Source organism: Patagioenas fasciata, chromosome Z (genome assembly GCF_037038585.1).
Source record: "Patagioenas fasciata isolate bPatFas1 chromosome Z, bPatFas1.hap1, whole genome shotgun sequence".
Classification (NCBI taxonomy): domain Eukaryota; kingdom Metazoa; phylum Chordata; class Aves; order Columbiformes; family Columbidae; genus Patagioenas; species Patagioenas fasciata.
Genome location: NC_092560.1, coordinates 40,351,053 through 40,369,958, shown reverse-complemented (window position 1 = coordinate 40,369,958; position 18,906 = coordinate 40,351,053). Strand labels below are relative to the sequence as shown.

Here is an 18,906-nt window from a genome sequence, read left to right as displayed (position 1 = left end):
CTAGATGTCATGTAGCTCTAATTTATCTTTGGTATTCCCAGCTACATTCCCTAGGCCTGATTAAAAGAAAGCAGAATATCCCAATGCTTCTCATTTTATAAACACGTTATCATTTTTGATCTTCTCCTATTTAACCTAATATTATTGCATATGTTTTACATTCAATGTGGTTCCATTGAATATTTATCCAGATGCTCTAAGCAGAAATACATTTAATCATTTATAACAACCTGGTTTTCATTCTGGATATGATTTTTGTGGGGGCAGTATTGAAAGAAAAAATGAGTGGGAAGCAGATTTTTTTTCCAAAAAGTGACTTACAACTACAACTCATTGGATATATTGTAGCATGCTGGGGTCCAGGGTCTACAGAACAGGAGTATGATACCACAAAATGCTAGAAAAAGGTCCTCCAGGACCACGTGCTCTGTTCATAAGTGATGTGATACGGCAGCTGGGCACTCAAGATTTTGGGGTGGCTACTCTACAGGGTTATGTGGGTGGGAGCCCTGGAACGTGGTGCTGCCTAGTGAGGTGTGAGCACAGTTGCAAGTGCACATGGAGAACTTGCAAGGGAAGGACTCATTTGGATCAACTGCATGCAGCAGTAGAGAGGTCCAGGGAGACTGATTGCACCTTTGAAGCATCAAGGTGCCATGTTTCTTAAGTCATTGTTTAGTTTTCTTATTGTCTTATGCGGGTAATGAGAAATTCTAAAAAAGTTTATTTTTCGTGTAATTTGAATCGGAAACAAACTAAAAACCCCCAAACTCTCACAGAGCAGAATGTCTACAAGTTGGCCAGTTCTCCTTGAGGGGCTGGGATGCTGTGTCTCTTTATGAGGCTTTGGATCCACTTTGGATGCTAAATCTTTGTTTATTTCAGTGGTACTCAGGCTGTTATATCAACCTTGAACTTGGGATGCTAATTCTTATGGCTCCTGTAGAAGTATTATCCTACAACTGATTTGAGTCTCATATGTATAGAAAATGTCCTTACTTAATATAGGGTATTCTATCATAGGAATCTTAGCATTTAATAGGCATTAAATTATCAGTTTATAGTGAAAAACTGTCTTCTTTAACCTTGAGCAGGAGATGGACAATGAAAATTTTTAAATCTCTCTATATCATTAAGGAGTCTTCATCTCAGCACATAAAAGAGTACAATTCAAGGTGCTGAAAGGCTTTAGAAAATGAAAATTTCAGGGAAGATTGTCTAATACCCTCATATGGATGTGAACACTTGAGAAATAAATAAAAACTGAGAAATATTGATCTAGTAGAATTGCTGAAAAATTGACTTTTGAAGATTTGTAGTATATATGGAAAGAATGAAAAATCGAGGTAATTACAGAGTGACACAGCAGTTTTGGTCATCCCTCTAGAATATCATAGCTTTATTCAGCTCCTGAACCCTTTAATTTCTCAGCCAGGCTTATCTTGTCAATATGAGGCAGAGGCTGCCATCCAAACAGAAATTTCCCTCTGCCTCTCTTGATACTATCTCTCTTGGTCATCAAGGATGGCAGAGCTGAAATGGACACAGTTTAAACTGCTGTCCCTTCCTGAAACACTTGCCTTGAGGAAGGCAGGGTCTACATTCAATTAATGCCTGAGACAGCTCACAGTATGCCCCACAAATTGTTCTATGTTCACAATACATACGTAACCGTAGTGAAGTAAGTTCACAATACATACGTAACTGTAGTGAAGTAAGCATGTCAACTGGCCCTTTGGGTACGGTCCTTAGCCCATCTGGGGCTTTCAGGAAGAAAAAGAGTTTATATGTGATTATGCCTTAAAGAAGTTTCCTCAACCTTCTCCTAATCCAAGGCTCCATCAGAGCTTTTTATTCCAAGGATGGAATATTCTGCACAATGTTGCTATAAGAGTTGTCATACATAGCCACATAAAAAATTAGCCAAAATTTTTAATGTTAATTCATAACTTTTATTTTCCTACATTTGCCTTGCTTCCTTGCCTTTCCAGGGTGTGGATGTGTGAACAACCAAATGCAGCAAATGTATCTGCATGGAACAGATGTATTTTTGCAATACTTTTGTGGACCATCTGCTGGTGTCTTATGGATAAACAGTGGACCATGAACTTCAAAGTCAACACCACTGCAATAAGAAGCCAGGGTATTGGGGAACACACCTGGTAGAAGCTGTGACTGGGATGCTCAAGGAAGGGACATTACAGGGTCTGCCGGTCAGTCTCCAGAGATGAAAAAAAAACTAGCACCATTTGTTCTTTAGTTTGCCTTGGTCTGCAGTAGTGGTAAGCACCATTTGAAGGGGAAAAATGGCATAGCTGCAGTGCTGGAGATAACTGTGGCAGTGGGGAATCTAACAGCCATCACCTCTCAGCTACAAAGTGCTGTCCTATGGTTTGGTGTGTTTGCAGGGACAGTCATCCTAAACATGTGTTTTTCAGCAGTCTCACATCCACTCCCAGTTACACTGCTCATGTTTCCACTGACAAAGAGGAAATACATTTCTATGGAATAACTTTTGTTAAAATGTAAATCTACTTAATTTTGTGTGTTCCTTTTAATTTTATTGCTAGTGCACCATGATCACTGAATCCCCCAGGGCTAACCAAACCACTGTCAAGATAAGCCAATTAGCCTTCTACTCTGTTGGGACAAGAGATCTCCAGAATGCTGAGCATTTGCCTTATTTTTATCATGCAAAAGGCCCTCAGCAAAGGACGTAGCTTCAGTAGTCTTATGAATGCCAACTCAGACTCACGACTCTAACTTTTTGTCAACAGCCAAATACAGAGCCTTAAGATAGTACCAGCTCATCAGTAGGCACACTTGGCATGAACCCCATTGACCCTTTCTTTCCAAACGAAAAAAGACCCTTCTGAAAGCAAGTAAAATTAGATAGCGCTGTATAGTTCACATGTATACTTTTGTTTCCTACTGTTACTTATGCTGTTTAACATCCCAATTTGCTCTGTACTTTTCAAAACCTTCATTTACAGAGATAAGTTAATCACCTGCAACACTTGGTGCAAAATATGATTTTGGCTTTAAGGCCCAAAAGCCATGTTTTCCTGAAGTCATTCTAAGTCTCCTTTTTAATGGTATGCTCTGATCTGCGTTGGATGTCATAATAAAAAGTCACATAAGTGCTTCGCCACTGATTTTTTTTGTACCCCTGCTGGACCCTTTCCAAAAGTGTCATTTTAAGATTGGTGGCAGTTTAGAGAAACCTGACATTATACTGCAGATGCAGGGTAGGCAGAAGTGCCAGAGTCTCAGACATTGCCTGAGTCTCTCAGAGTAGCCTGAGATTGGGAGTGGTGTGCTCTCCTGCCAGTGCATTTCAAGGAGAGGGGGGCTCGACCAACTGAAGTACTTGCAGCTGAGCATAACTCTTTCAGCGAGGCAAGGACATCTATGTCTTTTCCACAGAGGCAACTTCAGAAAATCTCAGCTTGGTGTCTACTGCCCAAAGATTTCTTTAAAAATCCCAACCAGAGTTAGGAAACTGGAAAACTAAGAAAATCCAACCAAACTTTTTTTTTTTTTTTTTTTTCCTAGGCAGGAAAATGGATTTATGATCAGCATACAGTTCTTCAATAGTTTGCAGGGTAAATTCAGCAGCAAACAATGGATCCTGTGTTTTTACACCACCTCCTTTTAAATGATTCTCCTAAGATCAGAAAACCTCAACCACACTTTACACCACAATACACAGAAAAGGCCACTTAAATCTAACATTTGGTAAACTTAAACACTGTAACAGTGTAAAATTTTTCAAATCCATAGTTACCAGAGGCATGTAAAAATAACTCACACTAATACAGCTTTTAAAACAGGGCATAAAATATACACTTGAACACTAGAAGGTTTCGTCTCCAGTCAGCACCCTTGGGATTTACAAGGATTGCTTCCATGATGGGCAGTATGAATTATGTATGGACATGTTTCATCCATCAGTATAGGAGAAAACCTATGCATCTCTTCAGGCTCCAAAATGTCCAGCACATACTAACAGTTTTTTATCCTATACTCTAATGGAAATCATATTAAGCTAGCCTATAGTCTCTGAAATCTTCCTGTGCTGGCAAATAAGCCATCAAAAAAATTGTTACTGTAATACTGCTCTTAGATCACAGTACATTCTGATGCCAACAACAATTAATGATGAACAGTACACATTCTTTAAAATGTAACATCTAAGCAATTTTCTTGTATGTTACCTTTGCTATAGTTAATGAGAGAGGATAAATATTAACTGTAATTTATGTTTCCTCCCTGACAAGTAATAATAATTAATCTGTTCCTCCATGGGAAAGCTCATAAGATACGTGACTGCAGTACTGATTCTACCAGCAGTCTGACAGAGTCCTCTGTGTTTGTGTGTCTTTGGCCAACTAATCCTGCTCTGAAATACTGATCTCTTGCACCTGTTACCCACAAATAAACATGTCAGATCCCATTGTTTATGCTGTGTCTCCCCGCCCGTTCTCTTTCTTTCTGTGCTCTTTCCCCTGAAAATTGGACAATGAGGAAGAAGAACACTTTGAATGTGTTTTGCATGAGCTCATTAAAAACCATGTAAGTGGGTCAGTTACCTTTAACTTGTAGGTCTGAATACAAATCTCATATGTAAATTAGAGGATTAGTTACCTGTCACTTTGTTTGGTGAGTACTACCCTGTATAGAAACTAATAAGCTTTCTGCGGCAAATAAAACATGAGACTTTCAAAATGTCATTTTTGCACTTTTACTGCTTGATGTAAGTGGGGTGTCCATACCACACCATTCAGTGTTAATTTCACAGTGTTCCTACGTCTTGCATTTCCCCATAACCTCAATGCCAAACAATCCAGGAGCGTATTACAATTGCTTTTTGTTATCATTTTCATGCAACAGGCAGAGACAATCAGTATTAGGCCTTAGGCAACAAATCTAGTTACAGATTTAAAAAAAAAAAAAAAATCAGAGGAAAGACATAGCGACAAGAAAGCAGCACCGACTGAGCATGCTTCTACTGCGGCACAGACAGAAAGGTAGTGGACGTACTGTAGAAGCTGGCCATTACGTAGTTTTGGCAGCGATCACCAGTAAATTCATTTGGGCACCTGAGAGGAAAAACAAACAAAAAAAATGGTAGAGAAAAAACAGAGAAAAGAGAAGAGGTGAATATATGAAAGAAGCTCCTTCAGTGTGAACTGATATGACTTGGTGAGTTCACTTTCAGAAACTGAATCTCGGTTTAGTGTGTCAAAATGGCTCAAGATGTTGAGAGCAACTAATTTGCTCTGTGGCAATGAAAAGAAATCCCTCCCTGAAAAACCAGCCAAAACCAAACCAGTCCAGATCAAAGTGTGTTTCAAGATGTGAGACGGAAAATCACCATTCAAAATCCCCAACTGCTTTTAGGATGTCCTTTCCACAAGGCAGTGAGGTCACAAGATTTGTACATCACTCATCTCCATGAGTTTGCTCTTTTAGGTTTGCACTTTACAGGCGTCTCCCAAATAAGAAAGTTGCCTGTGTGTGCAATACAAGCGCATCTGTGAACGGATGGAAAGATCAAAAATCATACAAATGAGAAACATTTTGTAGGTTAATAATGCCATGGTGTACAGATTTTACTTTAGAGAATGAGGTCATAAATTAGTGCATAAACAGGCCGGTTCCAGCTGAACTGTGAAAACACCAAGTACTATTGATTTTGTTGCTGTAGTTGGGGAAGAAAGCAAAATTCAGATTATTTTAACATACTTTCTTGGTTTTGGATTTTCATGGGCAGAGTTTCAGTACATCTTGCTCCAGTGAATCCAGGTTGGCACCTAAAGGGCAAAAATGTGATGAGCAATAGTACACCAAAACCACTGCACTAACAGACTGACATCTGCTGGCCTATGGACATGGGAGCGCATTAAGTGACCTCCTGGTTAGGTGTTAGTGAAAAACAATCAGAAAAGAGGCAAGGAAGTGTAACCTTTGCAGAAGATAATGCTTTGCAAAACTTACAGCAAAAATTCATCAGAGAAAAAAAATCTAGGAAATCTTTTTGCTTGTCTGTTTTGAAAATGAAAGAAGAATTGGGGCTAGAAAAATGTATATCGGCTCATTGCTTGTTCCACCTCATGAAAAGACCAGATTTTTTTAAAATTTGCAATGAAGTGTACAACAGCAATTTACACTGTTGCTTTCACCAGTCACATAAGATCTATGAAAACACTATGATTTCCCTACTTCTGTAGTGGCATGTTGTGTCTTCCAGTAATTTCCTTTGAAGGGGAATAGTTAAAACAGCAATCACAGAAAAGCCAAAAAAAAATTCCAAAAAGTATGAAGACAAACTCAAAGTCAGAAAGTATATTCAACAGGCTGACAAAAGAAAAAATAGTCCGTCCTGCCAATAAGATGAGAGGGCAGAGATGCTCTCAAAATTTGAAGCCCCACAGCTGTCCGGCCTTTCAGTTCATACGGTCTTCTGTGGAAAGCTTCAGTGCAACTTTCACCTTGGTCATAGTGAAGGAATTTCTCTTCTGTGCTTTGCCTGTCTTCTGCTGCTGTCAATTCTTCTTTCACCTTTATTCTTCATTTTGGGGCAGATCTCAGGTGTGACTGTCCATCACAATAGCATCTTCAGATTTTAATCGTTTCCTCCTTTTTCTATCCACTCTTGCTCAGCGTGTAACCTGAAATTACCTGATATCTGCTTCCTTGAATACATCTCACTTGTGTTCCTTGAGTTTACTATGGTGAAAGAATCTCCCCCTCTTTTGCTCTTGCTGCCAATCTGGCACTAGCCTCCTTTCAGACTGCTTCATCATTTACTCATCAGGGTCAAAGAGACTTCTTACTTGCAAATGCACATTGTTCAGAACAATCCTCCAGCTCTTCTGTTGATCCAAGTGTCATACACATTGAAAGCTGTCCCGATTTTTTAAATTTTACTCTTCCACAATTGGCTCTAGCCCTAAGAGTTATCAGAGATGCTGCCCTTGTGCAAGTAGGACTTCCAGAAAATGACTTTGGCAGAGGAGCAGTGGCAGGCAGAAACACTAGTATCTTGTTCAAATAAACGACACAGGAATTATTTTTGTATAATAAAGGTATATTTTGAAGATTCTCTGGAGCTTATTTGCTGTAATGATATATTTGTTTATTAAGGAAGAGAGTTTTTGTTCTTCAGAGTTAAGTTCACATCTTTTGACAAGTACCCAGTGTGGAGATATCCCAGTCTCCACAGATATACTGAGCTGAGAAAAATTAAACAAGGATAACTGTCATGAAAAGGTGATATTGCTGGGCATGACAGAAGACTTTTTGCATTTTTGATGGAAGGTAAAATACCTGTGATAAGAAGGCATTTTGATCTGTGTTACTGAGTGACAGTAAAAATGTTTACCCCACTCCCGCACCCCAGTTTCAGTTTTACTTTGCAGTATGGTGATCTTGTTAAATACCGGTCCCTGGAAAGCTGCCATTCACACCTGCATTGGCTTTCACTTCACAGGGACATCTTGATCATCAGGCTCAGCACTACACAACCCAAATGACCATGCTGCTAATTAAAAGCCTCAAGCTTTGTTCCTGTCCCTAGCTGCTGGTGGTTGCTTACTCCAGCTGTGCCTGTTGCCAGATGGTGCTGCAGCTGTGGCAGTGACAAAAACAACTTGAGCACTGGTGTAGACAATGCTTCCAATCCAAGCATGGCCAGCCCTGTTGAGATGACACTGAAAACAGTTCAGGTGTGTTTATACTCACTCTGAAACCATTGTCACGGAAGGGACTGCAGCACCTGCCACTGAGAAGAGGTCCGAGGGTGGGCCAGCTGAGATGACAGCCAAGATGAACCTGTCCGCTTATGATTATATGTACATGCTAAAGGCATTTTACTGCTCAGATATGCAGTGCAGGTTGTTTACTGTAGACTCTGCTGTTTTTTGTTTGCTTGTTTTTTATACTTCATTACCCACATGCCATTTTAATTTAGGACACTAGAAAAAGTTGGCATCGGGCAACTCGAGGCAACAAGTAGACGTTTGTATTGTGGATGCCTTATAATTCCCTTTCTGCCTAAAAAAAAGCTTCTAGGACTATTTATTTACTGCATACTAATACTAATACTAATACTAATACTAATACTAATACTAAATACTAAACCACATATACTCAAATGATGGGTTTTTTTTTCTTTCCACACAGTAGATGCAAAGAGCGGTATATGGAAACATTCAGAAGGCACTTCTCAGAACATTAAATGCATATAATCAAACTGGTTTTCGGCAGCAGCAGAACTGAGGAAGAATGTGGTGTTTTGTTTTGTTTTGTTTTGTTTGTTTGTTTGTTTTGTTTTGGTGTTTTTGTTGTTGTTGGGGTTTGTTTGTTTGTTTGTTTAATGGGAAGTGCAGTAGATGTCCATATTTAGTAGTTCGTTTCATAGCCTAAGTCAGAACTAGCATTTCCATCCTACCTGTTGAATGTGTATCTCTGGAACTTTTGCTAGCATCATAGAAAATAAGTTTCATCTTTCTGCTGTTTTCAAGAACCTTCTGTCAATTTTTATTGCACCAAGGCCCTTATATGAAGATGGATATAGAAAATGGCTACAGCATTAAAAGTACGTCATTCATTCTTTTGCTGTTAAGAAAATAAGCAGCATCCTCCCATTAGAGAAACATTATTTTCATCCATTGAAATTCAGTTGTAAATTCTTTTCTTCACTAACAACAAAAGATGATCTCTGTGAGTAAGGAATCAATTAGTCAGACCAGCAATGTCGTCATGGTAGGATACTTCAAAAGAACTCTCTAAAAGCGTAACAGATATTATATTTGTATAGATTTTTCTTCAAGCAAGAAGTAAATGCTAGGAATTCTGGTCTTAATTTTTTATTTATGGAAGAAACTATTGGATTTCTTTGTTCTCAGTGAACCTGGTAACACATTTCCAAATAAACAGAAATGGCTTAGGAACCTCAGTCTCATAAGAAGACAGTAATGTCCAGACTTCCAAAATCTAAGATGTTTTCAAGATGTGACTCATGTTCCTATGAAGCTTCTGAAAATGTTATACACTAGTTTGTTTAAGCACTCTCAAAGCTTCCTTCTTCATCTTTCATACTTTGAGTATGAAAGGCATTTTGAGACTTTGAGTCTGGAGCGATAATTAAAATACACGTAACATGCATACTACCATAGATGTAGCTGTACAATGCATTACGGAGTCTTCACAGATTTCTATAGTATTTCACATGGTTACCTCTTGAAAGGAGGGAATTTGCTCAAAGTTTACACCAGTATCTGTGAGAGCAAGATTGGATTCAATTTGGATCACACACTATGTATTTTACAAAACTTTTTTTTTTTTTCCTTTCTATTAAAAGAATAGGGAGGTTACAAAACCAGAGTTATCACTTGGAAAATTCCATGGTTGTTGTGAATCCGAGTCATATTTTTTTGGCTGGGGATGCAACCAATTTAGAATGATATGGTTCATGCTTTAGAAATTTTGTTTTCACTCTTAACAGATGGACCATATGGAAAAATATGAACTTGCTACTGAGGCAGAAATATGAAGAGCAAGTACCATATTTCAAGCATTCTACTTCCAAAGGCATGTTCTGGGGGAAGGTTTATTTTCTCAGAACAATGAAGGCAATGTGTACTGCTTAGATACTTATTTTAATTAACACTGGAATACTAGAATTAAAAGTAGACATCTATATTTTTAATGAAATAAGAAGAGAACTGTATTTTGTCTCTTCAGTTTCCCAGTACATCCACTTTCAAGTACTCACACTTTTATTTCTTGTGTGGCTGTATTAATAGCGGTGGCCCTGACTGTCCTCAGGTGAGAATACTTTTTCACTGTCTTACTGTAAATGAGACTCACCCTCTCCGATTTTACAGATCTGATGCTCTTTCCAAAAAGGTCTTGGGCCACCCAGAGAGAGGCACATCTGCCAAATCTGGGAATTGCCTTTTCTTTCACTTCCAGCCCCAGAACTAAAAGTTATTTCTTGTCTACAAAAGGGAAAAAGATCCCCACTTTGTTCAAGTGTCTCCAAGACATTTAATAAAAATATCAGCTAATCTGTAACACTGAAGAACAATCACAGTCAGATCTCTGAGTTTTTTTCAAAAAAGACCCCATACCAGTGAAAATGGGATACTCTGAAACTGTCAAGAAAATGCTAGTTGTTAGCAAGTCTGCTAGATTCTCAGCTCTGATGCCCTGGAGTTTTCTGAGCAGTGTTTGGATACGAAGTCGAAACAGGCAAGTAGGCTCTCGTACATGCCCTGGAGAGTCATAGCAAACCACTCATTTTGTACTGTTGCTGTATAATGATCATGTAAATTTAACATAAATCTTTCTCTCTTGAAAAATAATCCAACACACCAGAGCCAGTAACTTTTCCATATTCACTTTAGCTAAAAATTATTCTAAAGTCAATGAAATATTAATCACTTTCAGCAACAGAGCAATCTGTGAAAAAACAAAACAAAACAAAGCTCATAAAATGTAGGTATCATCCTTCTACAAAAATAGAAAACTCACAAGTAATACAGACCATTGTGGGGTTTTGTTTGTTTGTTTTATTTTGAAGTTAACAACAGAGACACCAGTCAATGCCTTCCTGGCCTAATGAAAGCACCACAGACCTTCACCTAGCTTACCCACCAGAGCCATCTTTACAATTAGTGTAATTTCATTTTTCATCCTAGGATATTGAAAATCTATGCAGCTAACAGCAGATTAGTTTTCACTGACCACTGTCTCTTCTCTGTCTGAAAACCAGTAATACCATCTCAAAACTGTCCTCTTTCCTTTCAGTCCTGCTAAGTCCCAAGGGTATTTTCCCATGGTTTAAATGCTGAGTTCCTTCTCAAGCCAGAGAGAAACATTTACTGTGACTAGTTTAGCTCCAGAGACAAATGCTACATGATGCACTACCAGGCAGGAGATGAACTCCAGTGCTGTAGCTACTCACAGATGTTCTCCAACACAATGGACTATTGCAAGAGCTGGATACAGCACAGGTCAGGACTTGAGATAGGTGCATAAGCACACTCTGAAGCTAACGTCATACTTACATGACTTCCTGCATTAAGATCTTCACACAAAATAGTAACCTTCGTCAATCACCATGACATTAATTGGTTTTTATGAAACTAAATAGAACAGCAAAAACTGCAGATGTGAATCCGGTCTCATCAGAAAGGGTTCAGTTACTGCAGCAGACAATAAAAATAACCAGTTTTTCCTGTATAAAGGGTACTTATCCAATGCAGTTATCCGTGTACCTTTTTTTTTATGCTATTTGATGTGTGTTTAGTTTTTAGTATCTGTTCCATTATTTTTAACAGAAGGCTCAAGTTCTGTTACTTCATACCATGTAAACATCAGTGGGCCTTGCTGTGCCAGTATCACATGGGAAGGTTTCCCAGCTAGCCTCTGCTATGCCTCACATATAGTGGACAGAGGTCATTCTTGGTAGGTTATTTTCGCTTCCTTAAAAATGAATAAATATCTAATGCCTCAAGTACAGAAGAAGAAATTGTGTTCAAGCGCTCTTTTGAAGAAAAAGAATTTCTGGAACCTGGTGGCTCCACCAAAGTAAGCAAATTGCATTTCTTACCTGCACAGGTATCTTGGTGGGTTTGGGAGGTCTTTAACCATGTAACACTCTCCTCCATTTACACAGAAGGCTTTCTGCTTTATGTCACATTTTGTGAGATGACTTGTCCCAGTTGTAGATGTGGAAGTGGCTGGAAAAGACAAGAATGAAAATACTGATCAGAATGGCTTAGTTTTTCTTCCTGACTGGCAAGTGTACCTCTTTGTGATGGAAGAAATAAGGCCAGGGAAGACCTGGTAAATCCTCTGAGCTCTCTGTTGCTACAAGAACTAATTACCTGACCCTGTATTTTGTTCATTGACACAGGGAATGGAGTTTAAATCTGAACCCTAGAGATATGCTACCACACACCAAGCCTGGGAGGAAGGGAGAATTTCACTAGCCCTCTCCACCAAGTGACCTTAAATTTCCGCAACACTCATGTACATTTAATTTAAAAATGCGTAATTTATGTTCAGTTATTTATATTGCATTAATTGCATTCAAGTAACTTTGGCGTGTGAGAGTCATTACAGATGGCTGATATAATGTCCAATAAAATGAAACCTTGGATGAGGTTTCTTCCTGGCATTGCCTTGAAGTGGGTGTGAGGTCCTGTGCTGATTCCATCCCTTGGGACTGAACCCCTCAGTCCAGCCACTGCCTTCTTCCCAGAGGAGAGAGTGACTGACTGAATGTTGAATGGTTCTTCCCCTGCTCAACAACAACAGCTGATGTTGCTCTGTTTTGACTATGTTAGGAGAGAGGGAGAGAGAGAGGACAGGGGACTAGAGGCATCATCCCTTCTGTGCACATACAACTGCCATTCTTGTGTCCACAGGATTTATTGATCCAGACACCAACGTAAAGATGGACTCATCTGCATGAAGTATTAACAGTTTTGGGCCAACAACGCCACTAGACACCATTAAGTATCTAAATTGCTATTAAATGGAAGCACCACTGTGCCTGCACCACTCCCTGCTGTGTTCAGGGAATACATGGGGAAAGCAGAAGCATGATTTGGTTAGCAACCTTTAGGGAGGCTGCCAGGGTAGGATGAGAAATCCCAGACTCAGGATCTGCCCATGCAGTGTCTGTCAAGCAAATTACAGTGCCCTGGCCAAAGGGAGCAGTACTGTAGGAGAGACTGTGCTCAAGAAGTCCCCATTGCAGTCATTTCTAGTAATTACTAGTGTGCGGTGAATCTACCTGAGGTTGCCCCAAGCTACCTAACAGCAATAGGAATGAGGAGGAGGCCATATTACATCCTCAGCTTCTCACACTGCTCTGTGCCTGCAAAACCACCCCTGTGAGATGAGTTAAGCCCAAGTCAGGCATGTAACTGCTAGGCTGCAGCTGCAGACCCAAAATATGATCTCTGATTGCCCCCTAGTTTGGATAAGTTTTGCTCTAAATTATATCAAAATCGGATATGCATGCTTGAAGTCTGGACACCAGTCACTACTGAGCTCAGGAACCATGCCACTGATGGGCTTTAGCTATGGCTTTAGCTCTGGCAAGTAACTCAAGTTATTAATTTAACTTGATTTTGTCTGCCTAAAGCTGAATTGCTTAGTTGTAAGGCGCTCTCCATTGCTCACAGAAAGCAGCTCAACTTATCCCCACAATGGGTGGGATAAACATCCCCTCTGATGGTATCCATCTCCCTACACTGACTGCAGAGTAAGCTTAAACTCTTGAGAATATGGATCTAATTTTAAAATGGTTACAACTAGCCAAATTGACTGTCATCTGTAAATGTGAAGTTTTTGTTTAGCCATCTCCAGACATACAGAAGTGAGAAATTTTGTTGTAGTGCTGAACAAACCCCAATATTTTTGTTTCTGAAAGACAGCTTCTACCCTGGGGTGGACCAATGGCTTTATCCACTGACTGATTCCACTGAAGTTGACTAGAAAGCTGCAAGCACCTACACTAAAGTTATCTGATATGCAAAGGCTTTTCTAACAGGAGGGCACCCAAGCGGCATGTTTACAGTAGGAGATGCGTGATGTTCCACCATTTGCTGCACACATTGAAGCCAAAGAAAAAGTGCTTTAAGCAGACTGGCTATCAACAGATACCAGTTACACATTTTGAGTTCTTCTTTCTGAGAATAAGGATGGAATAGTCCCTGTCACATTTGATTTTCATGTGTTTCCCATCATCTTCCAAGTAAAACTGCATTTTTAGCACTCACCACTTCGGAGAAAGGGACACCTTGGTTGGCACCATTTTCAGAGTGGCTTTAGCTATCTTTTTTCAATATGACATGAGATAGTGACTGGGATACTTAAGTTCCACCCTTTACTCCATCAAAATCCCATCTGCTTGTCCAGTTAACGTGTGTCATACCCGTTCCTTCCTTTGCCATTAATCATCAGCATGATGGTTTCTTTCTCTTTCCTCCATAATGCCTTGCTTGCATGGAGTGCCCTTCTTCAGCAGGCCAGGAAAAGCCCTCCTGTGACCTCTTCTGAAACTCAAGCTCCCTCCTGCTTCTCATTGTTGGCATTGTGTCAGATCTCCCAAGATTCTGATCTTTACCGGGGTCTCTAAGTGCTAAAGAAATGCAAACATGGAGTACTAATTCCTCGTAATAACACATGCCTTTCTCTTGGCCCCTCAAAGCATGATTTATAACCTCTCAGACCAGGATAAATTCATGTCTTGTCTAGAGGCAGGAAAAGGGGTCATGTTTTGAGAGTAGTCTGACACTCCTTCAGCTAGCAGAAGTTCAAACAGGATTTTGCACCAATGTTGACAGAAGACTGGCCAGCAGATTGCCATCAGCTCAGTGGTGAAGGGTCACCTATGCTTGATGTCAGTGGGCTGACCACCATCCTTGCCATGAATCTTAGGATGGGGAGATCTGCCTTGTGGAAGAGCCTTTTCTTCTTCATGGGCTTGAAAGGATCCTGGATTATTAGCCAAATGACAAGCTGCAGTATACCAAAACCTAAGATGTGACAAGTGTGGGTAAGGGAATCACATCTATACAGTAACACATATTTTGAAGCCTTTGTGAGTCTTAACTGGTAAACTCTCTATTAAGCTTATCCCTGCTCATAGCCCATCCACCACTGTGTCCTTTCACCTTATTAAAAGACTTCAACCTGAAAGTGAGACAAGCACTCTGAGGATATCCTCAAGCTCAGAAAGTGAATGCATTTTTTGGAAGGGAAAAAGACAGTGTTCTCTGCAGTGTTTCTTTCAAAAAAGTAATTTTGTTACCCTGCTGGCTAAAGGAATGTTTTACATAGAATTATGAAGGTAGATAGAGTAGCAAGTGGGCTTGTAGCTGTCTGTAATTGTTTTCATCATCTTGCTTATACTGTTTTTTCTTTAGGCAGCAGCTCAGACAAAAGCTGTGGAGTTTCAAAGTAACATTTTCCAGCTGATGTTAAAGAGTGTTGGATAGCAGCAATTGCTCTGAACTGATTACCAGGGATAGGAATAATCTGTGACTCTCAGAGAAATGTCATTATACAAGAGCTTTACACATATTTGTGAGGAGTGCCTATACCCATGTTTTTGGCATCACATGTTCAAAACTGTTGTATAAATCTTGCGTGAGCATGTTTTCTACATTAGTTATGCACTGGCACTGTAGTCCCAATCTGCCTGAGCTTTGTAACCCCATGGGGGGAGGGGAGGAAAAAAGTCTCCAGTGAGCTGTGATATCAATTTTTCTTTGCAAAAGATGCATAGCTTTTGTGGCATATGACCAGTATTCAGTGTATGCACTGTAAGTCTATTCTGCAAATTAAATACAAGAAACACTAACTATGGTTTTGGGTTTCACTTAAAGCCACATAATGGAAGAAATGTGGTGTTTGGGAGCAGGTGTTCATCAATGCCCATTTCACACAGTCTGTAACTAGCCCCAAAATGCTGCCTTTCCATACATCTCTAGCAGACATGGGCTTGGAGTATGTATAGTGGGAATGACCGGTAGTGGTAAGCTGTAGGCCACATATGTGTGTGTTTTTTATTCACCTACTCAAAATCCATACCTCCTTTATTTTTTGTAATGTTCTCTTCAGCTATACAAGCACAAGATAGAAAAACTGGAGCCCTATGCTAAACACCTAGCTTACCAAAAGGACTAAATTACATATTGTAATGAAATTTGAAATTATCATGCATGAGATAACATCTGAAAATACTGTATACTCTACCTTCCCCCCACCCCACCCCTGAATCCACACTTAAAAAAGCAAGTATGGACAGTATGAACAAAATCTTTACTAATGCAAATATTCACACTGCACTGAAAAACAATGAGATCTGCTCCCATCTACAGAAACTGCCTGAAGCCATTCACAAGAAGAAAAATAAGAGCTATTGCATCTTACAAAACTACTCTCTAAAATGTGAATTACTGCTGTAAAACTAACTTAGGATCATTTCATGTCAAGCAGACACAGTTTCATGTCATTTGGAGCTTACCTGGGGAATCTCTGACCCTTTCTTGTCCTGACACAGAAAAATGCAATTTCTTTTTCTCTCTTGCTTTCAAAAACCCCTCTGAAGTTCAGTGGCTAGAGCAGCAGGAATCCCAGGCCCTGTGCAGGAGAGGCAGACTGCTGAGAGAAGCCTTAAGTGATCTCTGAGTACAGACTGAGAGGGAAGGGCTTTGCAACCTAAACAGAATAGTGTCCATGACTCTTTGAATTGAGTTTCTGCAAAGATGGTGCAAAATCAGAGGACATGCTAAAAGTTGTGCAAGGTGACTAGGTGGCTTATGACTCAATGGAGAGTTAAGTGTCTGCTGCAGCACAAAGAAAGGTTTGCCATTCTCACTGGAAGGCCACTTAGGGGATGTAAATATGCTGCCTTATTGAACTGCAGGTGGACACCTTTCCAGTCTCCTCTTGTAAACAAAAAGAGTAAATTACTGGGTAGGAACAGAACAAATACTTCTGTTTATCACTTTTTTCTGAGACTAAGGCTTGAGCAAAGCTGACTTGCAGCTGACACCAAGAGAAGAGAAAGGGACCTGGATGAAGTGAGGGACGGAGGTACAAAGGGGGAGAAGGAAGGGGAGACACAAGCACACAAGTAAGGTTTGAGGTCGTGAAGTGTGTGCCCCCAGAAGAAAATCAGCTTTACTGTCTCACATTCCCTTACTTGAAGCTTGTGAATTTATTTAAAAGTACAATGCAGTTTCCAATTGACTTGCTAATGGGTAGTTTAAAGATGTCCAGCCCTGATCTGCAGGGTAGATTGATTTCCCACCTAACCTTGGCTGTAGCACTCAATCCCTCTGCGTCTCTGTTAAACCATCTACATTTTCTTCCCACTGAATACTGAGCCTCTTCAACTCTGACTTCCCCGATGAGCCTGACTTGCAAAGTACTTGTGACTGCAGAAAACCTTGGCATTTCTGCACCACACTGATGAGGAAAACTGCTGGCTGCAGCATAACTGTGGGCAGCAAAAGCTATATGGGTACCTTCAAAGAGAACAGAAGCCAAAACTTGAGACCAACTCAAAAACCACCCCTTTCTAAACAGACAAGAATATCCATTTTAGCAGGTGTGTAGAAGGATGTGTTTCATGTCCTTCGTACTTAGTGGTTCCAGAACTGAAACTGCACCCCTGTAGCTTTGAACATATCAAAGGTTTAAAAAAACCTACCAACACCAACAAATAAACCTCAGAGAAAAACAAATCCCAGATCTCTATAGGAGACATTTACAACATATTTCATGGGGCTTCTCAGATTTTTTCACTTTGCTTTGGTGATGTGATACGCTAAACAGGCTGTTCAATCTAGTTATAAGGTTTTTCAGCCTTTGTCTTCAGAATATGCGGTATTGCAGATTCCTAGGACCATCCATTTAAGGAGCCTGCTGTTTTGCCAGTAGCTGGAATTAAGCGCTTACAACTTAGTGGAATTACTCTCTGGCCCTAAGACAGTGCTTTCTCAGTTTGGAACTATCTCTATGAAGATCAGGACCAGCAAGAAGGAAACAGGAAGCCACTGGGTCAGCAAGATAGAAACTTCAGAAAAGATTAAGTGCACATAAACTCTTGCTGAACCAAGGCAATGTGTCTCTCTTCCCCCTACCACACGGATGCAGTGGCAGTTTCCCCTCACGAATCCAACCTTAGCAAAGCAAAGGAAAGAAAAAAAAAAAGAAAAACAAAGGACAGACACTTCAGCTTGCTGCACCACCCGATCACTTCCTCCCTGATAGGCCAACTGACTGACCCACTTGGCAGGCGCGACTGCAAGACCTGTACAGCATCTGGCTCACCAAAGAGGGTCAAGAGGTGACACATACTAAAGACAGCCTGACCAGCAACAATATTTGTTTGCGTCATTTAACTTTGAGATGGGAGAAAAGATGGGCAGAGACACACACAGCTCATGGGTTGCTAGTGAGGAAATGCGATTACTGTTTGCAAGCACTAGAGTTTTCAGAAAAAGGAGGTCAAAATGGGTTTTGGAAGTCTGCAAGGTTGAAACAGGGCTTTGAGACAAGGCATGCTTTCCCACTGCCATGAAAGATGCTATCTTTAACTTTAGGGTGATGCAATAAGCATTCACAAAAGGTCTGCAAAGGACTTTAGAAAACCTTCCCCACCTGATGAAGGGAGACACAAATGACAAAACACAAGGCAGAGACAGGCCAGAGGGTACCAAGAGGAAAATTGTGTGGTGGCGAGGGGCAGCAAAAAAGAAAAGAAAGGAGGTGCAGAGGAAATCTGCATAGACTGAATCAGTGCAAGAAAAATAGGTCTAAGCCCAGGAATGCTACATTGACAACCAGATAAGGAAGTGTCTTTATGATTGAGGGACTCTCAAACAACTTTGAAAGTGCCAGGAATGGGTGAGAGGGTCTGTAAACTTACAGGTTTTAGATTAAAGCAGGCAACAGATAAGCAGATGAATGCAACTGCCACAACGCAGTGAACTTTATCCATTGTACAGTCCTTTGGTGCAGTGGAGAACATCCCACCATGTCGAGAACCCTGGCTGGCCAAATAAACTGTAGGAAGGTATTCCTGTCTCACCTTGCTTCAGAGACTGCACCCTGCTCTTTCCCACACTTGCTGTGCAGCAAGGTAAGGTAAATAACAGGGGGCTGGACATTCATAACAGGGGTAGAGCCCATGCAATGCAACCGGTAATAACACTCAGTAAGATGCACTCCATCACAGTGGACCTTACTCCTGTGTGTCTCCACAGAGCTCCAAAAGGTCACTTTGCCTTGCTGGGGAAAGACCAACAGTGAGGGAGCAGACCAGGCCCTCAAAACTGTAAAGTGGACTTAAAAGTGGAGGTGAAG

General features: G+C 40.4%; 1 protein-coding gene across 20 annotated transcripts in view; it reads right to left on the bottom strand.

Annotated features, from left to right (window-relative positions):
* NRG1 (neuregulin 1) overlaps window positions 1-18,906 on the bottom strand; it is a 473,787-nt gene that overhangs the window by 17,525 nt on the left and 437,356 nt on the right. For 15 of the 20 annotated variants that reach the window (XM_071801980.1, XM_071801982.1, XM_071801978.1 and 12 more), the window contains 2 exons: window positions 11,624-11,753; window positions 5,044-5,102 (listed from right to left, as the gene is read on the bottom strand). In XM_071801980.1, the coding sequence (XP_071658081.1) occupies window positions 5,044-5,102; window positions 11,624-11,753 (189 nt within the window). Of the gene's footprint in view, window positions 1-5,043; window positions 5,103-5,748; window positions 5,817-11,619; window positions 11,754-18,906 lie in introns of those variants that run through there. The other 5 variants (XM_071801973.1, XM_071801972.1, XM_065860443.2 and 2 more) reach the window with 3 other exon arrangements.